This window comes from Xenopus laevis, chromosome 9_10S (assembly GCF_017654675.1).
Source record: "Xenopus laevis strain J_2021 chromosome 9_10S, Xenopus_laevis_v10.1, whole genome shotgun sequence".
NCBI lineage: Eukaryota > Metazoa > Chordata > Amphibia > Anura > Pipidae > Xenopus > Xenopus laevis.
Window position 1 is genome coordinate 107,574,004 of NC_054388.1, and position 25,566 is coordinate 107,599,569.

General features: G+C 43.1%; 1 protein-coding gene across 1 annotated transcript; it reads right to left on the reverse strand.

The window, feature by feature from the left end:
- Positions 1–3,145: 3,145 nt before the first annotated feature.
- On the reverse strand, positions 3,146–14,587 carry smim22.S (small integral membrane protein 22 S homeolog). The gene is made up of 4 exons (XM_018239346.2): positions 14,363–14,587; positions 9,446–9,604; positions 7,034–7,116; positions 3,146–3,787 (listed from the first exon to the last, which is right to left on the reverse strand). The coding sequence occupies exons 2-4, from the start codon at positions 9,573–9,575 to the stop codon at positions 3,737–3,739; spliced, it is 264 nt and encodes an 87-aa protein (XP_018094835.1). The 5' UTR covers positions 9,576–9,604; positions 14,363–14,587; the 3' UTR covers positions 3,146–3,736.
- Between the last annotated feature and the right edge of the window lie 10,979 nt (positions 14,588–25,566).

The following is a 25,566-nucleotide window of genomic DNA, read 5'->3' on the forward strand; positions in this document are numbered from 1 at the left end:
TCCTTTTTTTGGTCAAAACTGCCAAATTCGATTAGGGAATTATCCAAACTTGATTCAAGTTTTTTAAAAAGATTTGAATTTGATTTCTGCTAATTATCATTAGGCTTGGGCGAATTTAACCCGTTTCGTTTCGACAAAAATTCGCCGGCGGTGAAATGTTGCCGATGCCCATTAAAGTCTATGGGCATCAAGAAATTTGACGCACGACACCATACAAGTCTATAGGCGTCATTTCCGCGGCGAAACAAGGCGAACAAATTGACCCTTCCCTACTTATCATACTCTGGCCTTCTCTGAAGAATTCAAATTCGACTATTTGCCACCTAAAACCTGCCGAATGACCGTAGATCGTAAGTCAATCAGAGAGGTGCAGTGATCAATTTGGAGTTGTTTGTAGCTGTACTGACATTCAAGTTTTGTTTTTTTGGAGAAAAAACTCAAATCGAGTTTTGTCGAATTACATTTGCATTACATTAGAGTTGGTCCTAGTTTTACATATTTGATTTTATTAATAAATAGTCAAATATTCTCATTTTGAGTAAGATCAAATTCAGGTGAGTTAAAAAAAAAAAAAAAAAACTCGCATGAATTCGAATTTCGACCCTTGATAAATGTCACTCTAAGTGTTGGGCATTTGGGTATTTCCTTTTTTTTTTTTTTTATGACCCGCCTTCTTGATTGCTTTCTGTTCTTTTTGCTGTTCTACCTCCCAAAGACCTCGGGTTACCCGCAAAAACCTGTAGTACCCTGCAGGTTGCGGGTAGAAGTTCCGAGGGCGTATATAGACGCGGTTCTGCGGGTCTTCTCAATAGCGTTTTTTACTCCTTTTTTCTGATCAAGTCTACTTCGGGTGATAGAAAAATTCCAGTGGCACACTGAATGCTGAAAAAGGGTAAAATGTATTCACCCCAAACACATACAGAAAAAGGCAACGTTTCGGACCACTCGGGCCCTTTATCAAGATCAGACTTCCCTCTTCTCACTAACTTACACTTATGTAGTTGGCCAAAATGAGCAGCAGGTGGCGCTTGGGTTTCAAATGTACCTGTGTGACCCGTATGGCAGGTGGTACCACAAAGGGTACATGGTCAGGGGTGGAAGCACTCTGCCATTGTGTTGTTGTCTGCTTCGGGTGATGTCAGTTCCGGTTTACAATGACATCACTTACTGATTCTTGATGGTCAGCGGGTCCGGGTTGCGGAAAAGGTACTTGCGGGTCGAGGAGTGGGTCCAAGCGGGTAAGAATGCGGCTTGTGGGTCTGGGTTGCGGATTGCAGGTTGCAGGTACAGGTCTGGTATGGGCTCCAAAAAATGGACCCGCGCAGGACTCTAACGTCCCCCACCAATCTTGTAACTCTGAAACTCTCACCTCTGTCTCAAAGCCGAAGTGAGTGACTGTCCAAACCAAAGGGAGATTATAATGGTCCAGAACAGAGAATTCAATTTCAATTCATTTATAATTCAAAACCTCATTAGGTGCCATGTGGAGCTTTTAAGGACCTGGAACTCCCAGAATTCCATGCGGCCAAAAAAACAAGGTCGGATAAAAATGCTGTAATTGTTAGTGTCACCTCAGCCTCATAAACAGGTGACTTTAAAGGCAACTGTCACTGTTCCTAAATGGAAACTTGGGGTGCATAGAACCCACCCTCAATCTGCATCAGTTATAACCAGTTATACAAGCCACACCTCCAACCCCCCATAATAATATATTCTAGCACAAAAGCAGGCCCACCCAGTCCAGATCACAGTTAAAAGACCACACAGACCTCAGCACTAAAAAAGTAACCTCCTCACACACAAGTTATAAAAAGCTATTTATGGTCAGGACCCTCTTATAAGTTAAAAAAAAACATTAGTGCCAGGGCCCCCCTTACAAGTTAAAAAAAACTGGGCCCCCAAAGAATATTTTTTTTTAAAAAAAACATTGGTGCCAGGGCCCCCCTTACAAAATTAGCGCCTCAAAAAATATTTAAAAAAAAACCTTGGTGGCAGGGGCCTATAGAATATTAAAATAATACATTGGTGGCCAGGGGATTAAAAAAACAAAAAACAAAAAACACAAACTGGTGTTCAGTAGAATTGAACTTGTGGCTTCAGGACTTGAACTTCGCCTCCTTTCATGACTTCGCGTCTTTTCGCCGCTTTGGGACTTCGGCTGTTCGGCACTTCCGCATTTTGGCTGTTTGGGACTTTGAAAATGGGCACAGGCTTCGGCGCTCTCAAGGGGGGCCTGGCTCTTTCAAAATGCAGCACTGCCGGGCCCCCCCTTCATGACCCAGGCCACTTGTCCCCCCTGTCCCCCCCTGATGTCGGCCCTGCTCAAAAGAACTGTCTGACTATGGTTGGTGAACTGCCCCTTTAAAGGATAAGTAAACCTTTACAATAAGTGAATGTAAAATGAATGAGGAGGCTATTCTAAGCACTTTTGTCTTTTACATTCATTATTTATTTTCTTTTTATTCCAAGATATTAAGGGATACATGTGCTGTTAATATGAATGAATTTTATTACAACAGCGCCACCTGCTGGTCAGTTTCCCACCAGTCTGACCAGCAAGTAGTCAAGGAAGTTGTCAGGAGAAAGAGGCTGCTCTGATGTTCTTCTGCTTAGGAAAACAATTAGAAATCTTTCTCAAATCTTTCCTAAGCAGAAGAACATCAGAGCAGCCGCTTTCTTCTTTTTACTTCTAGAAGGGATCTGCAAAATCAGTCTGATCAGCCTTCTGGAAGGAGTGGGTGAGTCGTAGTTGCTTCATGATGATTTGGAGCGATTCTGTTCTTCCCTTATAACTGTGGTGTTATCCTTTATTTAAATAGAGCATCACAGGGAGAACATACAAACCGTAAAACCCCAGCAATGCAAGGTTGCTGTGCCAACCACTCATCTCTATAAGTTCTTTAAGCATGTGTCTGTCTTTCTAAGGGCCAGAACTAAAGGGTGGAGGAGAGAGGGGAAAGAAAGCCTACGAAGTTCTTACCTTGGCTGCCCATTTATGTAGGCCTGGCTCTGCTAAGAATTTTTTCCTTGCTTTGGATTGGATCCAGACTTTCACATGTCCATTAGTCCCACCTCCTGGCAACGGATACTTTTACACACTCACTCAACACACATCTTGGACACGTTCTTTCCAGGAATAAATCGATTCTTCAAATCCTTTTATTTCATTAAGTACATAAAAGCATGCTTGCATTGTTTCAGTGCATTTAACAACTCCTGACGCATTTCGTGCCCCATATCCCGGCTCATCCTCAGAGTATGACACATCATTCATAATTTACAGCTTTATAGGTATCCCTAATTGTGTTCAATTGTTCAAAGGAATATCTTTAAATTTTAGAATTTTCCCAAAGGAATTTAGTTGCCTGTTGTGGAAAATTAGCCACACCCTTCACAACTGAGCACATCTTTAGGCCTTATCTCTTACAAAGATCCAGTGGGCATATTTTCTTCCCCCACTATACTAATGACTACAAGTACGGCTTCTACATATAAATGAAATATAAAAAAAATCATATGCCATAAGATTGTCCTTTCAGTGATTAAAAGGAGGCGTGCCCATCTACACGCCCTATTCCGAAGCTTTTCTTATTGGGCGTCACTTTGGTATTAGCAACACTAACATTTATTCATTTATATCTCAACCGTGAAAAAAAAAAACACGGCTTCATCTCAGAAGTTTCTTGGGCCATCCACTGGCTCGTTGAGCTGCCAGTCACAAGAGGGAAAGGAGGGGTTACGGCTCCATCGCTGGGTTGTCAATGCCAACTTGTTGCTTGTAATGTTTCTGGAAAAGAAGATACGTAGATGACAACTGTTACACAGATGGACCCGCTGCCTTTCCCAAAGCTCTTATCCTCCCACAGATACGACATGGCCAAATGCATGAGGCCACCACTTCTTACTACTGGAATTGCCTATGCATAAAACAAGTGCCCCAACACCATACATTGAAGTTCTAGATCTAGACCAGTGGTCCCCAACCTTTTTTACTCGTGAGCCATATTTGAGTGTAAAAAGAGTTGGAGAGCAACACAAGCATGAAAAAGTCCATGGGGATGTCAAATAAAGGCTGTTATTGGCTGTTTGGTAGCCCCTATGAGGACTGGCAGCCTACAGGAGGCTCTGTTTGGCAGAACAACTGGTTTTTATGCAACCAAAACAAGCCTGGAATTCAAAAATAAGCCCCTGCTTTAAGGCCACTTGGAGCAACATCCGAGGGGTTGGTGAGCAACATGTGGCTCGTGAGCTGCTGGTTGGGGACCACTGATCTAGACAATTCCAAGCCTCCTTCATTGTGGCAACAGTTTGAGGAAGGCACTTTCCTGTTACAGCAGGATAATAACCAAGTGTACAAAACAAGGTCAATACAGAATATGTGAAGAGATGGTAAAATAAAGAACTTGACTGGCCTGCGCAGAGCCCCAACCACAGCCCAACTGAACACTTGTGGGATTAATTGGAACCCTGGAATCTTTGCCCAACCTTCTCCATTTCAGTGGAGTAAAATCCCACCAGTAACGTTCCACCATCTAGTGGGAACCTTCTCAGAAGAGTAGAGGCTGCTACAGCAGCAAAGGGAAGAACATCTTCATGTTTTGGGAATGTTGGACATGGCTGGTGTCCAGATCGTATGGCCATATACTGTACCACTAAAAGCACATTCTACATACAGGATAGTTTTAGAAATAGCTGGGGTAGGTGGCAAAGAACTCTCCACTCTTGCCAAGAAGTTAGAACTAAATACACAGAAAGAGAAATAGAAATCTTACTATGACCAATCAAGTTGGAAAACATTTTTTTAAATTCCATATTTTTATATTGTTTGTCCTTTGTATTTGTACGATGGAGTTGAAAGTAATAATTATATTCCTCTTGTAGGCTTTGCCTAGCTGTTATAAAAGTGCTACTAACTACTTGCAGATTCAGGTTCTATAATCAAGAAACGATAGCTGTAATAGTATGGGTGTACACTGAGCTCGGCATTGAGATGACTCAATGACTGTTTATTGGCCGATAGTATTATCTCACTGTGCAGCCATATAACAGTAACAAGAGATCACATGACGGCGTTATCTCGTCATTGGCCGACACATTAAATGACAGCCTTCAAGTAATGGAGTTCTGCTCTGTCGTGCCTCTTATACTGCACATGTAAAGGCCAGATAAAGTTTTAACACTCTGGTTTTCAGACTATTTCGGCACAAGTCACCATTTGAAACCCAATATTTTATTTCTATTTCAACATTAACTACTAACCAGGTGACAGATCTAAAGAATTTTGCTGTGTAAACCATTTAGTAACAGTGCCTGGAATACATAGGGTAGGAAATAAATGGTCACCCTAAATCTCACCCTATCTGACTGTGTTTCCAGGACTTAATTCTCATACCCTGTATCCCCTTCGTGGGTAGCCCCATAGTTTGGGATCCATCACATTAAAGGATAAGTAAACCTTTAAAATAAGTGAATGTAAAATGGATGAGGGGGCTATTCTGAGCACTTTTGTCATTTTCATTCAATATTTATTTTGGTTTTATTCCAAGATATTAAGGGATACATGTAATGTTAATATGAATGAATTTTGTTACAACAGCGCCACCTGCTGGTCAGTTTCCCACCAAGTAGTCAAGGAAGAGGCTGCTCTGATGTTCTTCTACTTAATAAAACAATTAGAAACCTTTCTCAAATCTTTCCTAAGTAGAAGAACATCAGAGCAGCCTCTTTCTTTCTCCTGACAACTTCCTTGACTACTTGCTGGTCAGACTGGTGGGAAACTGACCAGCAGGTGGCGCTGTTGTAACAAAATTCATTCATATTAACAGTACATGTATCCCTTAATATCTTGGAATAAAAACAAAACAAATAATGAAATGTAAATGACAAAAGTGCATAGAATAGCCCCCTCATCAATTTTACATGCACTTATTTTTAAGGTTTACTTAGACTTTAAAGTGTTTTATACTTTATATAATTGATTTGGGGGCTTCTTTTAGGTACCTGCTTTGAGGTCCCACATTTGGTCTGGGCCCCTTTCAGCTCATAACTTGGTTACAGATATACAGTATGGCTTTCACATCAGGCCAAAAGAGGGTGCCTAACACAAGCCCCATGCCTCCTACCACTTGCCATCAACCCCACTCCATAGCTCACCTGCTTGCTGGCGGGCTACTTCTTATGGATGTGTAGTGCAAGACTAGAGTCCACCTTTTCACCCTCAGCTTCCTACCCCTAGTAGTGGTGGTAGTTGTTTTGGATTGGGTCATTTTGAAGGCTTCATTTCACTCTAAATGACCATCAAGCTGTATTCATCCCAGATATCAATCCAACTGGCCTTCAGTATGACCCACTCCAAAACAACTACCCCAGAGTTTGGGAACCACTGCTCTAGACCAGGGATCCCCAACCAGTAGCTCATGAGTAACATGTTGCTCTCCAAACCCTTGGATGTTGCTCTCAGTGGCCTCAAAACAGGTGCTTATTTTTGAATTCCAGGTTTGGAGACAAGTTTCAGTTGTATAAAAACGAGGTGCACTGCCAAACAGAGCCTCAATGTAGGTTGACAATCCACATAGGGGCTACTAAATGGCCAATCACAGCTCTTATTTGGCTCCCCAAGAACATTTTTCAGCTAGTGTTGCTCCCTAACACCTTTTACTTCTGATTATTGCTCACGGGTTCAAAAGGTTGGGGATTCCTGCTCTAGACTATGTACTAGAGAGCTGGGCAACTGTTGGGTGCTTGACATGAGCTCAATAGGGTAGAGGGAGTAAAATACAGAGATCTGCCGGGATGCAGGGAGCTGCTCTATCCCTCTAGAACTCAGCTTAGAAAGGCAACCATGACAGATATATTTTAGTTTCTGTCATAGAGAGAAAAAGAACATAAAATTGGGACAACTGCATGTCTCCATGAGTAGACCTGCAGTTATTTAAAGACACCAGTTCTCATGGAAGAACAAAGTGAATTATATCTGAAGTCTAGGAAAAAGAAGCAAAGGCAAATGGAGAACCATGGAAGACTCCTGCTTTACCTTTGGCCCATGGGATTCGCAGTCACAGCAACAGCAGCAGCAACATCTGATCAGGACCAAGATCACCAGCACCAGGATCAGGCCTAGAGAAAAGGGTAAGTGTAAGTAGAGAGCAACAACCAAATAATCTCACATTATATGACAAAAGGTTCCTTTATTACTAAAGGTTTTCCTATTCAGCCTTGTCCCCAGGGCCGCCATCAGGGGGGGACAGGGGGGACAAGTGTCCCGGGCCCGGGCATGAAGGGGGGCCCGGCAGTGCTGCAGTTTAGAAAGAGCCGGGCCCCCCTTGCCAGTGCCGAAGACCTGCGGCCAGCTGAACAGCCACGTCTCCAAGCAGCACCATCGATCCCCATTTGGTCCTGATATTTCGCTCGACTCCCCCCCCCCTCTCTTTCTCACGTGACTGGCAGACCCCGTGACCTTGGGAATACACAGGCTGGCGTCATGCAGAGGCAGCCAATTACAAGCACAAATGGGAGGTGCGGACGCGCGCATGTTGTAGGCGGGGCGTAGCTAGAGGGTAGATGGCTGGGTACAGGGCCGGGGTGCTTGGTGCTAGTACTTGGCGGCAGGTGCTGCCTCAACATTTGGCAGGGGTAGTCATGGGGGCGGCGAGTACCTGCCAGTGTCTTTCTTTCCCTGGGGTAGCGGGTGGCCTGGGAGCAAGGGGTTATATATGGCTCACAGTCACCATGCCTACAGGGCAGCGGGAAAGAACAGCCTCCCATTGGAACCACTTGGCTGGCAGTGAGGGGGATACAGAGCCGGGAGTTGGTGGAGGGAGTCGAACAGAAGCAGCAGGAAGGTGCTGGGCCTGGTCTTTGTGGTGGGGGCTCCCTAGGGGTTTTCCAGGCGCTGCAGTCGTCATTTGGAAACTGCTTTATGATGCTCTCCATGCAGGGCCGCCATCAGGGGGGAACAGGGGGGGAACAAGTGGCCCGGGCATGAAGGGGGGCCCGGCAGTGCTGCAGTTTAGAAAGCCAGAGGCAAAGATCTGTGGCCAGCCAAAAATGCAGAAAAGCCGAAGCGGTGAAAAGACCTGAAGCCACGAAAATAGCCGAAGCGCTGATAAGACCCGAAGTCATGAAAATAGCCAAAGCTGAAGTCCCGAAGCAGCAAAAAGACCCGAAGTCACGAAAACAGCCGAAATTCAAGTCCTGTAGCGGCGAAAAGACCCAAAGTCACGAAAAACAGCTGTAATTGAAGTCCTGAAGCGGCGAAAAGAACCAAAGTCACGAAAGGAGGCGAAGTTGAAGTCCTGAAGCCAAGAGTAAAATTCTACTGAACACCAATTTGTGTTTTTTTTTTTTAATCCCCTGGCCACCAATGTATTATTTTAATATTTTATAGGCCCCTGCCACCAATGTTTTTTTAAAAAAAAAAAATTTTTGGGGCCCCAATTTTTTTAACTTCTAAGGGGGGCCCTAGCACCAATGTTTTTTTTTTTTAAACTTATAAGGGGACCCTGACCATCAATAGCTTTTAATAACTTGTGTGGGGGGGGGGGGTTGCTTTTTTAGCACTGATTAACTGTGATGTGGAGTGGGCGGGGTCTGGTTGCCAGGGTGGGTGGGGCCTAGGGGCCCCCGAAAATGTTGTTGTACGGGGCCCCGTGATTTCTAATGGCGGCCCTGCTTGTCCCTATACTGTCACTTGCTACTGTCATATCTTTGTTGGAGCCACCACGCTCCTCATGCATCCTACTTAGGGTTGCCACCCGGCCGGTATTTTAACGGCCTAGCCGGTAAAATACCTGCCAAGGCCGGTATTACAAATTTACCGGCAATGTAGCTGCCAGTAAATTTGTAATACGATTAAAAGGAGCCCTCGGCCTGCCCCCAATCCCCTGGAACATCCCCTGGAACATCCCCTGAAACTTACCTTTTCTCTTCTTCTAGTGTCCGTGTCGTGGCCCCACCCACTTTGACATCACAGCCCGCCCCTTTTGAAGTCACATCCCGCCCCTTTGTGTCCCCGCCCCCCAGCAGCCGGTTTTTAAAAAGGTGGCAACCCTAATCCTACTCGTCACCTTTTATTAATTAGGGGGCTTCACCTTATAGGAATTAGGGATGCACCGAATCCCCTATTTTGGATTCGGCGGAACCCCCAAATCCTTCACAAAAGATTTGGCCGAATATCGAACTGAATTAGGGGTGGGAAGGGGGAACATTTTTTACTTGTTTTGTGACAAAAACTCACTCAATTTCCCTCCCTGTCCCTAATTTGCATATGCAGATTAGAATTTGGTTCGGCCAGGCAGAAGTATTGTGAATCCTCGCCGAATCCCAAACTGAATCCTGGATTAGGTGCATCCCTGGTAGGTATAAAATACTTGCCCAGATGAGTAATTAGTTCCCTATGGGGTCAGCCACATAATGTTCACTCTCAGGCCTCTCTGAAACCTCTTACCTATAAACACAAAGAAGATGACAAAGGCTGCAATATCCCAGTCGGACTGGAACATCTGCTTATTGGCCACCCGGCCCAGGATATCGTTCCACTGATCTTGAAACTGTTGCTGGATGTTGTTGGAAGACATCTTGGTGGCTTATTATCTTGTTGTCTTTCCTGCAGAATGAACAGAAGAAATACAGCTATAGAATATAGAGGTCTCATACGCCCCCCCCCCGATCTGCACCAACCACATTCCTCAAAATGGCCTTGCTCCCCAATAAATAGAATAGAGTAGCACCATTTATTTCCAGGTATAGGCACAATCAAAATAAGTCAGCGGTCCATTGAGAAGCCCTTTGTATAAACAAACCCCCTCTTTCCCCAGCTCTTTGGTTTAGCTAATTCCCTTGGAGTTAATCCTGAACCTTCCCACAGAGCTGCCAATTGCTCAGTTAACACAATGCACAAAATGTCCTCATGTGCTGTTGCCCTTAGGCTTTGAGATAAGGAGCAGCTCATTTTACAAAGAGTTCTCAGTGGGCTGATCATTTCTTTTTAGCTACCTTGAATGCACAATGGAGCTGGTAGAGCCCTTACTTTTCATTTTCCTGTTTGATGCCACAAAACCACAGATTTGTATTTATTTAAAAAAATTAAAGTTTTTTTTTAAAGGCAACGACAGACGTGGAGATTCGACAAATTGCCTCTTCTTTGGGCGACTAATCTCCCTGAATTGCCTTCCTTCTGTTTAGAATCTAAACCACCAGTGGGATGGCACTCAGATCGTCCCAAAGTTTCCTCGTTTGGCAACTTCGGAAAACGAAGCGAGTGCCATCCTGCCGGCGATTTACATTCTAGCCAGGGGGAAGGCAGTTCGGGGCCCGAAGAAGAGGCGATTTGTTGCCGGTCGACTGAATCTCCCCGAATCTCCAAGTGTGTCTTTGCCCTAAAGGTACATAAACCAAACATAGAAAATAAAAACCACACGCTATCTCTTAATTGCTCTCTCTAACACTATGTAATTAATCATTTCCAGGCAAACAAAGCAATGCCATTGACTCACACAGTCTTCCAGCAATCAGGTTAAAGGATCAGGATTAGCCCCAATTTTATTTATTTTCATTTTTTTTTTCATTTTTATGAACTTCTGACTAGAGCTGGATATTTTGACAGAGAAGAGTCTCGTGATGTTTCTCTGGTGATTTCTGACCCAAGACTTTCCTTTTCTCACTAACTTCATTTTCTGCTGAATGAAGCCAGTTGGCCAAAAAGATCAGCAGGCGGTGCAGTTTCAAATGCATCATAGTGGCAGTGCAAATACGGCTACCGTATATACTCGAGTATAAGCCGACCCGAGTATAAGCCGAGGTACCTAATTTTACCTACGAAAACTGGGAAAACTTATTGACTCGAGTATAAGCCTAGACACAACTACAGCTCTGTCTCCCAGCAGCGCACATTCTGCCAAAGCGACCCCCCCCAGCGATCAACCGGACTTCTTTGCAAAGTTGATGGTGACAGAGAATTGCCAAACGGATTACTGTGTGCATTGTCCCACTGTCGCACTACCATGTGCAGAGGGCGCTGTGTGATATTGCCATCACTGTTAATCCTTCATATAACCAACAGAGGGCGCTGTGTGATATTGCCATCACTGTTAATCTCTCGTATAACCAACAGAGGGCGCTGTGTAATATTGCAGTCACTGTTATTTTCATATAACCAACAGAGGGTGCACTGTTATTCTTTCATATAACCAACAGAGGGTGCTGTGTGATATTGCAGTCACTGTTATTCATATAACCAACAGAGGGCACTGTGTGATATTGCAGTCACTGTTATTCTTTCATATAACCAACAGAGGGCCCTGTGTGATATTGCAATCACTGTTATTCTTTCATATAACCAACAGAGGGCGCTGTGTGATATTGCAGTCACTGTTATTCTTTCATATAACCAACAGAGGGCGCTGTGTGATATTGCAGTCACTGTTATTCTTTCATATAACCAACAGAGGGCACTGTGTGATATTGCAGTCACTGTTATTCTTTCATATAACCAACAGAGGGCGCTGTGTGATATTGTAGTCACTGTAAATCTTTCATATAACCAACAGATGACGCTGTGTGATATTGCAGTCACTGTTATTCTTTCATATAACCAACAGATGGTGCTGTGTGATATTGCAGTCACTGTTATTCATATAACCAACAGAGGGCACTGTGTGATATTGCAGTCACTGTTATTCTTTCATATAACCAACAGAGGGCGCTGTGTGATATTGTAGTCACTGTAAATCTTTCATATAACCAACAGAGGGCGCTGTGTGATATTGCAGTCACTGTTATTCTTTCATATAACCAACAGATGACGCTGTGTGATATTGCAGTCACTGTTATTCTTTCATATAACCAACAGAGGGCGCACTGTTATTCTTTCATATAACCAACAGATGGCGCTGTGTGATATTGCAGTCACTGTAAATCTTTCATATAACCAACAGAGGGCATTGTGGGATATTGCAGTCTCTCCCCAAGTGAACTGTTGGTATAGGAATGATTAAAAGTGACTGAAATCTATCGGGTCTAAGCCGAGGCAGACTTTTTCAGCACATTTTGGATGCTGAAAAACTCGGCTTATACTCAGGTGTATACGGGTAATTTGAAAACTTGATTTAAAAAATAAATAAATAAATGCCAGTTGATTCAAGGGTTGATATTTCCTTTAATACAAGCAGGGAAGAGAATGTTTCTTGGCTTCATGGTTAATGTCTCTGGTTCTCACTAAAGCCGCATGGTCAATCATTATCTTATCGACTGAGCAATAGTAATAAAAGTTCACCTATTATATTATACAGCCGTGTCCTCTCTTTTTATGCTTCCTCCACCTCTCCGCGGGAATTCCAGCCAATCCCAAACTCGTCACTGCTTTTATCTCTGAATTGTCTTCTTCTTGTATCCCCAATATATTGCACTTCTATCAACATCATTCTAACAAGTCACTGACTGCATTAAAGGGGTTGTGCAGCTTTAAATTAACTGTTAGTATGACGCAGAGAGTGATATTCTGAGACAATTTGCAATTGGTTTTCATTTTTTATTATTTGTGGTTTAAGTTATTCAGCTTTTTATTCAGCAGCTCTACAATTTGTAATTTCAGGAGTCTGGTTGCTAGGGTCCAACCTGGCTGGCTTGGCACTGGTTACCATTGCTTCTTTGCTTATCTAAAATGGTTACAATAGTTTCTTTGCTTATCCTAAATTGTTACAATTGTTTCTTTGCTTATCATAAACTGTTACAATTGTTTCTTTGCTTATCCTAAATTGTTACAATTGTTTATTTGCTTATAAATTGTTACAGTTGTTTCTTTTCTTATCCTAAATTTTTAAAATAGTTTGCTTATCCTAAATTGTTACAATTGTTTCTTTGCTTATCCTAAATTGTTACAATTGTTTCTTTGCTTATCATAAATTGTTAAAATAGTTTGCTTATCCTAAATTGTTACAGTTGTTTCTTTGCTTATCCTAAATTGTTACAATTGTTTCTTTGCTTATCTTAAATTGTTACAATTATTTATTTGCTTATCCTAAATTGTTACAATTGTTTCTTTGCTTATCATAAATTGTTAAAATAGTTTATTTGCTTATCCTAAATTGTTACAATTGTTTCTTTGCTTATCCTAAATTGTTACAGTTGTTTCTTTGCTTATCTTAAATTGTTACAATTGTTTATTTGCTTATCCTAAATTGTTACAATTGTTTATTTGCTTATCCTAAATTGTTACATTGTTTCTTTGCTTATCATAAATTGTTAAAATAGTTTATTTGCTTATCCTAAATTGTTACAATTGTTTCTTTGCTTATCCTAAATTGTTACAGTTGTTTCTTTGCTTATCTTAAATTGTTACAATTGTTTATTTGCTTATCCTAAATTGTTACAATTGTTTATTTGCTTATCCTAAATTGTTACATTGTTTCTTTGCTTATCATAAATTGTTAAAATAGTTTCTTTGCTGATCCTAAATTGTTGCAATTGTTTCTTTGCTTATCCTAAATTGTTGCAATTGTTTCTTTGCTTATCCTAAATTGTTACAATGGTTTCTTTGCTTATCTTAAATTGTTACAATTGTTTCTTTGCTTATCCTAAATTGTTAAAATAGTTTCTTTGCTTATAAATTGTTACAATTGTTTCTTTGCTTATCATAAATTGTTGCAGTTGTTTCTTTGCTTATCCTAAATTGTGACAATTGTTTCTTTGCTTATTTTAAATTGTTACAATTGTTTCTTTGCTTATTTTAAATTGTTACAATTGTTTCTTTGGTTATCAAATTGTTACAATTGTTTCTTTGCTTATCTTAAATTGTTACAATTGTTTTTTTTTTGCTTATCTTAAACTGTTACAAAAGTATCTAAGTGCACCCGCCACGTATTCTGGGCTCTCTGCCAAAAGCCAATTAAGTCTTGGAAACTTTTTATCTTTTTCTGGCTGTTCAGTGCAGGAGATCAAAGAGAAAGTTGGGACATTTCAGTAACAATCCGGGACTGCGGGTTGAGCTGTCAAAATTGGGACTGTCCCGTGAAAAACAGGACAGCTGGGAGGTATGTTATCTTTAGCAATCCATCTGAAGAGCAATTTCAATCTATCTTGGTAGAACAGGTCAATTTACTGATATTTTGGGTCACTAAATTGAATTTGTTGTGGGGCCCAGTAACACAGAGTTACACGATCTCCATTGACAATAACTTTAGACTCGTCCGACCTTATAACGTGTCAAATGACACTTAGAGGATTGTTGAGAGATGAAGTTCAGCAACAGCTGCGGAGCTTAGTGGGAGACAGAACCAATATGGACCTTGTAAGCCTTCAGGGTACAACTACAAAGCCCCACTGTGCTCTCCTCTCCCCCCAATACACACACTGGCCCCAGGATTACCTGCTGTAGGTAGAAAGTCTCTCCTCATCGGGGCCCCTGGGTGATCAGTTTGTAGTTGCACAGACTCTGCTGCATTTCTCTTCCTGGTTCCTGGTGCAGTGGGTGTGGAGGCAGCTGCATTATTATCTGGGTGCCTTAGGGACTGACACCCTACAGGTGGGTGGGGACGGGGGAGGGTGCTCAGGTAACAACAAGGAAATGCTAAGCCTGTAAAAGAGGAATTCTGCCTGGCTCTATAGAAACCAGTTTAGCCTGCGTGAGCCAGGTCTGATACTCATCTCACATTAACGTGTACATTGTCTCCTTAGCGAAAGTTTTATTGATAATCACAAATTCCTAAACAACAAATCCCAGACACATGTTAAAACCTCATGCGGCCTGGCTGCTTAGTATTTAATTAGGATGCATTGCTGCATGGCTGCCCAGCAATCAGTACAGTCTGCAGCACGAGTCTGAATCAATTGCCGACCTCTCCGTATAAAGATTCGTATCAGTTCTTACAGGTGGGGCTGGCAATGACAAGCTGAATCTGAACATACACTGTCAGATTCGCTTCACCAGAAAATTTGCGAATCAAACGGAGAAAAATTTGCAAAACGCATTGAAGTCAATGGGCGTCCCAATAATTTTGACTCGTGACAATTTTTAAGTCTATTCTGACATGCGCCCAAATTTTTTTGACGCAGCAGATTTTTCGCTGGCGAAATGCGAAAATTCCCCTGCAAATTCGTGCCTGGTGAATTTTTTCACCCATCACTACTGTCAGGCTCTTACGAGTGGTTCTTCACTTTCTGAGGCCATTAGCAATTGCCAGTGCCGGGCCAAGCCGACTGGGCGCCCCTCGTGCTTGTTTTCGTGCGCGCGCTCCTCTCCCTGCGCGCACATGCTCAGAGCGATGGAGGGGGGGAGGGGAAAAACCGAAGAGGTGAGCTTGTCAAGGGAGGGCAGGGGGATATCACCAGATGAGAGGGGGAAAAGCCGGAGGGGAGGGGGAGAGAGCTGGAAGGGAATGGAGAGGGAGCGCGAACATGGACTAGGGGTATGCAGAAGACAGGTACCTGCCCAACGCCCCCTTTCGTTGCGCCCTAGGCAGGTGCCTCTTCTGCCTACCCCTAGTTCCGGCCCTGGCAATTGGTTTTCATTTTTTATTATTTGTGTTTTTCGAGTCATTTAGCTTTTTATTCAGCAGCTCTCCAGTTTGCAATTTCAACAATCTGGTTGCTAGGATCCAAATTACCCTAGCAACCATGCACTGATTTGAATAAGAGACAGGAATATGAAAAGGAGAAGCCCTGAATAGAAAGATGAGTAATGAAAAGTAGCAATAGCAATACATTTGTAGCCTTATAGGGCATTTGTTTTTAGATGGGGTCAGTGACCCCCGTTTGAAAGAAGCCCCACCCACCCTAGAAAGAGAAGAATAAGGCGAATGAATTAAAAACTATAAAAACGATAAATAATGCAGACCAACTGAAAAGTTGCTTAGAGTTGAAAAGGTAACTTAAAGGTGAAGCACCCATTTTATTAGGAAGGTTGCCAGGGCCAGTGACCAATGACAACCAGTAGAACTGGCAACTCCAGCTGATCACCGCTGCTTTATTATCAGACTGCTCTTCCAATCAATGCTCAGCAGGTGGCGCTGTGTCACCCCTCAGGTTATGCCTTTAAATACACTGACATAATAAACAGAAATTGACATAGAAATGCTTCAAAGAAGGTCTAAACCACAGACAAAGAATTGATAGTCAAATGAGTCTTCAATCCATCTTGGTAGAACAGGTCAATTTACCGATATTTTGGGTCACTAAATTGAATTTGCTGTGGGGCCCAGTAACACAGAGTTACACCTTATAACTTGTCAAGTGACACTTAGCGTAAAAACACACGCGGCGATCTTTTCTCTACTGTCGCTCGAAATTGCCTCGCTAGGCGATTTCGAGCGACAATAGAAAAAAGATCGCCGCGTGTGTTTTTACGCTGGCGATTCCCCATAGACGCCAGCGCAAAAGTTTCCCCAGCGATTGCGGCTTAAAAGTCGCGGCGAAAAGTCGCCGCGAGTCAGTGTCGGACTGGCCCGGCGGGACACCGGGAAAAAACCCGGTGGGCCCCGAACCTCGTGGGCCCCCGCCGGGCCAGACCCCCGTACATATAGAAATTTTCAGGAAAAAAAAGTTTTCGCCGATGCGCATCGCCGCTCGCGCATGCGCACAAGAAGCGCCGCTCGCGCATGCGCAAGAGAAGCGCCGATCGCGCATGCGCATGGCGGCGTTCCAGCGGCCGAATTCGGTGCGGCGCAGTAGGGGGCGGGGGGCCCTGGACCAGCAGTCCCGGTGGGCCCCGGGCCCCCCAGTCCGACCCTGCCGCGAGTCAAATCGCCGCGCTATCGCCTAGTGTGGCCTTAGCCTTAGAGGATTGTTGAGAGATGAAGTTCAGCAACAGCTGGGGAGCTTAGTGGGAGACAGAACTAATATGGTTAACTGATTAAAGTTAAAAAAAATAATTGGCGACCAGGGCCCCTTACAAGTTACAAGTTAAAAAAAATTGTGGCCCCAAAGAATATTTTTAAAAAAAAAACATTGGTGCCAGGGCCCCCCTAACAAGTTAAAAAAATTGGGGTCCCAGAGAATACTTTTAAAAAAACACATTGGTTGCAGGGCCCTGTAGAGTATTAAAATAATACATTGGTGGCCAGGGGATTAACAAAAAAAACAAAAAAACCCCACACATTGGTGTTCAGAGGAATTGAACTCGTGGCTTCAGGACTTCAAATTCGCCTGCTTTCGTGACTTTGGGTCATTTCGCTGCTTCGGGACTTCCGCATTTCGGCTGATCATGACATTGTGACTTCGGAAATGGCCGCACGGCTTTGGCGCCCCCCTTCAGGACACTTGTACCCCTGTCCCTTCCTGATGGCGGCCCTGCTAGTACCCTGGCCTTAAGGACAGAGTCACCTGTTTGGCAGTAAGAGCAGTTCTTTGTTTTTCTGTGCTCTGGAGCGATATCTCTATGTTCTCTCACTGGTATCTTCCTTTAGGGTAGAACTTAACAAGCGGTTTTACCTGCGATACCATTCGTTCGTGTCGCGTTGGATGCGCCGAATCTAAGGTAAATAATAGCAATGTTGGACATTGTCGCTGCGTGCATCCGACACGACACAATTGTCTGATGCGAACGCTGCATATTGCGTCTTCATCAAACAGTGGTGTTGTGTTAGTTGCACGCAGCGACAATGTCCGACATTCCTATTACTTACCTTAGATCCGGCGAATCCAACGCGACACCGCGCAATTCATCTCAGCACGCCGGAACGAATGCTATCGCAGGTAAAACCTTGTTTAGTTCTGTCTAAATTCTGCATCCATCAACCTCCCATGTGTATCATCTGCCCAATAAACTGTTTTATTTGTGGTGGGATACAGTGTGGTTAACCCTTCCTCCAACAGAGAGGAATGAGTCCGGGTTACATGTGCCCTACCGGGAGTTGCAGGGAGTTGCTATTGCCCAAAGTCACCTTGGTTAAGACCTATACAGGGACAAGGTGACAGTAAGCAACCCGTGTTCAAAAATATGTTGTATACTTATGAGGAGACTATGAGCAAACTTAGCTGGCTGTTCCTGCTGAATTGTGCTTAGTACAGGGGAATACCTATGCTGTCATAGTTTTATGGGATCTCTCTGTACAGACTATGAGCAAACTTAGGGGACTGTTCCTGCTGAATTGTGCTTAGTACAGGGAATACCTATGCTGCCATAGTTTTATGGGATCTCTCTGTACAGACTATGAGCAAACTTAGGGGACTGTTCCTGCTGAATTGTGCTTAGTACAGGGAATACCTATGCTGCCATAGTTTTATGGGATCTCTCTGTACAGACTATGAGCAAACTTAGGGGACTGTTCCTGCTGAATTGTGCTTAGTACAGGGAATACCTATGCTGCCATAGTTTTATGGGATCTCTCTGTACAGACTATGAGCAAACTTAGGGGACTGTTCCTGCTGAATTGTGCTTAGTACAGGGGAATCCTCTTGATTCATACTATAATAGTATCTCTGTGTACAGGCTATGGACATACCCACATGGACATTAAAAATATGAAGATGTGTTTGCTCTTAATAACTATTATTTAAGCACAATGAGATTAGATTGTGATTCTCCCACAAGTAATAAAATGCAGTAGTGCAGGAGAGTTGAATAATATACAGGCAACTCTATGACTGAGCCTGGGAGCACCGTTATGGGACCAGACACAAGACTGACAGTTTTGGCTTAGACAAGTGAATTCTGTAGCAACTTGCCATGGAGACTCAGCTGTCACAGGGAAGATGCCAGCGGCTCAGCCTGTCAGATAAGCAATGGGCCGTGTGCTAATCAGTGTGCGTGGCTGAACTACAAGTTTACAGACAGATAATTGTCTCTTGTGACTTAAGTCTTTCATTTTCATTCCATCCATTCCCTATGGCGTCACAGATTTACAACGGGAGAGATAGACTTTACATAAAGGAGCCTGGGCAGCTGGATACATCAACTTTGCTGAAAGGAACCTGAACACCTGAATATGTAGACAGAAACGGATGCCTGGATAGCTGGATAGATAGGCTTTACATTAAGGAGGCTAAATGGCTGGATAGATAGGCTTAACATAAAGGAGCCTGGATGGCTTGATAAATAGGCTTTAAAGATAAGGGCCTAAATGGCTGGATAGATTGGCCTTACAGAAAGGAGCATGGATGGTTTGATAGACAGGCTTTACATAAAGGAGCCTGGATGGCTGGTTTAATAGGTTTTGCAGAGAGGAGCCTGGATGGCTGAATAGATAGGCTTTACAAAAAGGAGCCTAAATGGCTGGATAGATAGGCTTTACAGAAAGGAGCATGGATGGCTTGATAGACAGGCTTTACAAAAAGGAACCTGGCTGGCTAGTTTAAAAGGCTTTGCAGAGAGGAGCCTGGATAGATGTTTAGATTTTCTTTACAGAAAGGAGCCTGGACAGCTAAGCAGATAGACTTTACAGAATGGAGTCTATATACAGCTCTACATGGAGTGCCTTGTCCATTGTCAGTGCAGAAGCTGGTCACCGTAGGGTTTACAAGAGAGAAGAGTCTCTGTATCTTGAAACTCTCATTTAGTCTTGTTGCCAATTTCTCATCACAATACAGAGTGTTCAGTTAAAGTAAATGAGTAAATCTATAGAGGGGAGGGGAGGCGTCAGTGAAAGTCTGGCTCATGTAATTAACGCCTGGAAGACCCGAGCGCTTACACTTTCATGTTGTCCTTTTATTGCTCCTAATTACTTTCTTATTGCTTTTCTGCTTTAATTATAGGAAATTATTGCAGCTTCTGTCTTGTCTGCCTCGGGAAATCTTTCCTCTCATGGCCTTAATCAGAGCCGTCTCCGTGGAGTGAGGATGGAGTAACTGCTCGGGGGCTGCAAGTGGAGGAAGAGAGTGGGTTAGACAGTGGAGCAAGATGGCGGTGGCACTTCAGTTGTTGGTGTTGCATCTCAATCTAAATATTTAATCACAAATGAGAATAAAAAGTGACTTTCACCCAGAACAAAATATCTAAAATATAATTTTTAAGTGTTTAGTTCTAGATCACACCCCGTTCTACCCGAATCCCACCCATTCAGATCTATTGGGATTCAGATAAGGGCCCTTAGGGGATGAGAACAGAAGCGAGTTCTTGTTTCTTTTCCTGCACAACTTAAAGGATGAGAAGTAGGTCAGATCCAGCAGACAAAGGAGGCCGGTAGAGATCCCTGGAGAATCGGGTAATTTTATTGCAATACATGATCAAGAGCCGAGTTTTAAAAAGAATTGTCTTAATAAGTCCTGAGTATTTAGTCAGTGTAACATAAACCCACTCTACTGAAGGGCACACATATAAGCTTAATTGTTTAAGGAGTCTGCCCCTTTAAAAGGTCCAAGTCTTATCCTGCATCTCATTGAGATGATTTTGCTGGGGAAACAAGATTATAAATTGAACAAATGTTTCATTTCCAGTACAAATACATTCCCTGCAGAAACAAACAAATCAGTCATATATACAGTAACATAGTTCCTAAATCCTGTTGCACCTCTCTGTCAATGGCTTGGGGGACTTATAGTCGCACACTAAACATTTCATTGGCACACAAATCTTATTAAGATTTTCCTTTGAGGCCTCTGGACTTCTGAGCTCAGTAGGGCAAGATGGGGTCAGTAGAAGAAAATGATAAAAGTAGGGCAAGATATCTCAATATGAGAACAAGATGGTGACAGAAGGGCAAGTTGGAGACAATAAGGCAAGTTGGGGACAGTAAAGAAGATGTGACAGCAGGACAAGGTGATGATATTAGAATAAGATGGCAACAGTAGGGAAACATGGGGAGGGTAGAAGATGATGAAGAGAGTAGGAGGAAATGGACAGTAGAAGAAGATGGAGACAGTATGGCAAGATGGAGACAGTAAGAGAAGATGGAGGCAGTAGGGCAAGCTGGAGACAGTAGGAGATGATGGTGCCAGTAGAAGAAGATGGAGAGAGTGGGAGAAGATGAGACAGTAGGGCAAGATGGAGACAGTAGGGAAAGATAGAGACAGAGGAGATGATGATGACAGTAGAAGAAGATGAAAACAGTGGGAGAAGATGGAGACAGTAGGGAAAGATGGAAACAGTAAGAGAAGATGGAGACAGTAGGGCAAGATGGAGACAATAAGAGAAGATGGAGACAGTAGGGCAAGATGGAGAGAGTAGGAGAACATGGAGACAGTAGGAGATGATGGAGACAGTAGAGTAAGATGGAGACAGTAGCGAAAGATGGAGACAGTGGGAGAAGATGGAGCCAGTAGCGAAAGATGGAGACAGTGGGAGAAGATGGAGACAGTATCAGAAGATGGAGACAGTAGGGCAAGATGCCGACAGATTAGTGAAGATGGAAAGGATAAGGTGGAGACAGTGGGGGAAGATAGAGACAACAGAGCAAGATAGATACAGTAGGGAAAGATGGAGACAGTGGGAGAAGATGGAGACAGTAGGGCAAGATAGAGACAGATAAGTTGGAAATAGTAGGAGACAATGGAGAGAAGGATAGAGTGGAGACAGTGGGAGACGATAGAGACAATAGAGCAAGATAGATATAGTTGGGTGAAGATAGATACAGTAGGGTAAAGATAGAGACAGTAGGAGAAGATAGATGGAGACAGGAGGAAAAACTGATTACAGTAGGGCAAGATAGAGACAGTATAAGATGACAGTAAGAAAAAAAGGAGTAAGGCAAGGTGGAGATAATAGGAGAAGAAGATGGCAAAAACTGGACAAAATGTAAACAGTAGGGCAATTTGGGGACGGCTGAGGAAGATGGTGACAATGGGACAAGAAGGTGATTTTAGTACAATATGGCAACAGTAGGGGTAGCTGCATCCTCATTTTTTAGGAAGCACTGGGGACGCACAGGAGAGTAGCTGAGTGGACATAATCACATCTCACTGGTAGATCCTTTTTCATCTTTGCTTTAAGTCAGATGTCATTGAACTACAGCTCCCAGCTTGCTTTAACAATTGATATCATATTGAATAAGGGGAGTTGTGGCCCACCAACATTTAGGTGGGGCAGTACTGCTGTGCAAGGTTATGTTCCCTTTAAAAAAAATACCAAAAAAGTCCTGATAGCCTGGCGCTGAAGCGAATGCCCATGTAACACTAATACTGAGTGGCATCTAGGAGATGGGGTGAGATCTGTGTGCTGGTGCTGAATAGGTTTGGATCCATTATGTACATGCAGCTGACAGCCCCTGTTTCAGTACAGTACTGAGTGTCTGTGCTATGGCCAGTGAAGAGTAACAGGTCCCATTTGTGGGGTCTGCTCCCCCTATAAATACTCCACTGAGTGGCAGTGAAAAGGTGAAATTCAGCAACAATGGAGAAAGTGAGGTTCCAAGAGTAAACCCACACACCAACCCATTATAGATAGTGTCCTGGCTGGTACTGAACTAGGACCCCAGTGCTGCAAGTTATCATCCACAGCATCAGCACAATGGTCGGCTCCATAGATTTTACATTTGGTGGCACTTAAAGGTGTAAAGTAAGAGTATTTATCCCCCACATTTGGTCTATTCATCTTTAAGGGATCCTGTGTTAGGGAGTAGGGATGTAGCGAACAGTTCGCCTGCGAACTTGTTCGCGTGAACTTCGACCGTTCGCGTCCGCCTAATGTTCGCGAACGTTTGGGAACGTTCGCAATTTGAGTTCGCGACCATTCGACCGCTAAAATCGAACGATTTCCATTCGTTCGAACGATTTCCATTCGTTCGAACGATTAAAATCCCTCGACCGTTCGATTCGAATGAAAATCCTTCGATCGAACGATGAAAATCCTTCAAACGTTCGAATCGAACGAAAAATCCTTCGAACGTTCGAATCGAACGATTTTGCGGGTGTTCGAAGCTCGCGAACGGTTCGCGAACCGTTCGCATTTTTTGCCGGTGTTCGCGAACGGCGTTCGCGAACACCAAAACGGCGGTTCGCTACATCCCTATTAGGGAGCTGTTATCTGGTTACCTTCCCATTGTTCTTTTGTTTGGCTGCTGGGGGGGGGAAAAAGGGAGGGAGGTGATATGACTCCAACTTGCAGTACAGCAGTAAAGAGTGATTGAAGTTTATCAGAGCACAAGTCACATGACTTGGGGCAGCTGGGAAATTGACAATATGTCTAGCCCCATGTCAGCTTATACACTGGTCTCAAGTGGAGCAGGGGGCTTGGGAAGGGATATGGGCCAAAAAACTCCTGTTAGGGAGCTGCTATCTGGTTACCTTCCCATTGTTCTTTTGTTAGGCTGCTGGGGGGGGAAGGGAGGGGGCGATATCACTCTAACTTGCAATACAGCAGTAAAGAGTGACTGAAGTTTATCAGAGCACATGACTGGGGGCAGCTGGGAAACTCTGTTTGAAAGCTGAATAGAATCAGAAGAAAATGGTAAATAATTCAAAAACTATAAAACTATAAAAAAAAAAGATAATACAGACCAATTGAAAAGCTGCTTAGAATTGGTCATTCTATAACATACTGAAAGTTAACTTAAAGGTGAACCGCCCTTTAAGCCAAATTCAGCAGGAAAAGTTGGAGGTTATAGTGGATCTTTAAATGACAAACCGGGAGATGAGAGTATAATTTAGTATAATTAATAGCAATAAATATCTACTCTCACAATCATTCTGCCTAGCTTTTCTATACTTAACTAGAGAAAAAGACAAATAAAAGACCTGTCTGAAAAAGTAAATACATATAAAACAGTTGACAGAGTTGTGTGGATCCCATCATTATATCTTTCATGCAAACTTACCCTTTAATATCTGCAGCAATAACTCTATATCATATCTGTTTATCTACGTATAGCAGCTCAGTTGAATTCCACTACAAAGAGGCAAATTGGAATCATTATGTGTTATATAAAGGCTGCCGGGAGAGTGAGAGGGACAGAATGAGATTAAGAGAGAGAGAGAGTGAGACAGAAAGAAAGAGAGAGAGAGAGAATGACATTGTGAGAGTCAGGGAATAGAATCAGAAATGAATGGGAAGTTGCGACTCTATACAAGTCCTTTACAGAGAGGAGCTGATTGATGGGGGAGCGGGGAGATTGCTATAGACAATGGCACAATAAGGAAGGAAGAGGCGGGTACAATAGGGTATGATGCCATTAAAATTGTATTTTTTTCTTCTCTAACAGAAAAGTGAGCTTCTAAAACTCATAAAGTTTATTTTAAAGGAGAAGTATGCCATTATTATAAACATATATTTTATGGGCTTTTTGGTTTGGATTTCCTGCATTCAAGGTATTGCCGTCACTCCTGCTATCCTTCCTATCCAAATGGGCAATGGGCACTCAATGTGATTCTGGGTGGTCTGTCCCTGCCCATGGAGATCATAGGGGTTCAGCAATAAATATTTAGTGGTTTTGTTTCTTCTCCATTTTTCTTTTGCAAATGCTGTTTTGCTTGTATGCATGGGCAGGGTTGTTGCATGGAACGGAGAGGCTCCATATGCCCACCCGACCAGTCCACAAACTGCCAGTTTTACCCACTCCTTGTGGGGTATCTTGGCAGTACTGTTTCCTTCAGGCCGTGGCATGGCATGACTAGTAGCCCTGGGCATATACCAGCTTATACACTGGTCTCAAGTGGAGCAGGGGGCTTGGGAAGGGATATGGCCCAAAAAACTCCTGTTAGGGAGCTGCTATCTGGTTACCTTCCCATTGTTCTTTTGTTAGGCTGCTGGGAGGGGGCAATATCACTGCAACTTGCAATACAGCAGTAAAGAGTGACTGAAGTTTATCAGAGCACATGACTGGGGGCAGTTGGGAAACTGACAATATGTCTAGCCCCATGTCAGATTTCAAAATTGAATATAAAAAATCTGTTTGCTCTTTTGAAAAACGGATTTCAGTGCAGAATTCTGCTGGAGCAGCACTATTAACTGATTCATTTTCAAAAAAACATGTTTTCCCATGACAGTATCCCTTTGACTTTTACTATGATATAGAATGGCTAATTCTAAGCATTCATTTGGTCTTCATTTTTTTGTTTATTATAGTTTTTGAATTATTTGATTTCTTCTTCTGACTCCTCAGCTTTCAAATGGGGGTCAGTGACCCCCATCCAAAAAACTCGGCTCTGTAAGGCTACAAATGTATTGTTATTGCTACTTTTTATTACTCGTCTTTCTATTCAAACCTCTCCTATTTATATTCCAGCCTCTTATTCAAAACAGTCCATAGCTGTTAGGCCAATTTGGACCCTAGTAACCAGACTGCTGAAATTGCAAACTGGAGAGCTGCCGGATAAAAAGCAAAATAACTCAAAAACCACAAATAACAAAAAATGAAAACCAATTGCAAATTGTCTCAGAATATCACTCTCTACACCAGTCATCCCCAACCAGTAACTCGTGAGTAACATGTTGCTCTCCAACCCCTTGGATGTTGCTCCAGTGGCCTCAAAACAGGTGATTATTTTTTTTAATTCCTGGCTTGGAGGCAAGTTTTAGCTACATAAAAACCTTATGTATTGCCAGACAGAGCCTCCTGTAGGCTGCAAGTCCTAGGGGCTACCAATAGCCAATCACAGCCCATATTTCACACCCCAGGAACTTTTTGAATGCTTGTGTTGCTATCCAACTTTTGTTTTTACATTTGCATGTGGCTCACAGGTAAAAAAAGGTTGGGGACCGCTGCT

What these genes read in the sequence shown, in the direction of transcription:
- smim22.S (XM_018239346.2), bottom strand. Translation starts at nt 9,575, where the DNA reads ATGTCTTCCAACAACATCCAGCAACAGTTTCAAGATCAGTGGAACGAT. An exon ending in CATCTTCTTTGTGTTTATAG is followed by an intron (nt 7,117 to 9,445) that starts GTAAGAGGTTTC and finishes CCTTTTCTCTAG; the next exon opens with GCCTGATCCTGGTGCTGGTG. An exon ending in GCGAATCCCATGGGCCAAAG is followed by an intron (nt 3,788 to 7,033) that starts GTAAAGCAGGAG and finishes CTTCTTTTCCAG; the next exon opens with AAACATTACAAGCAACAAGT.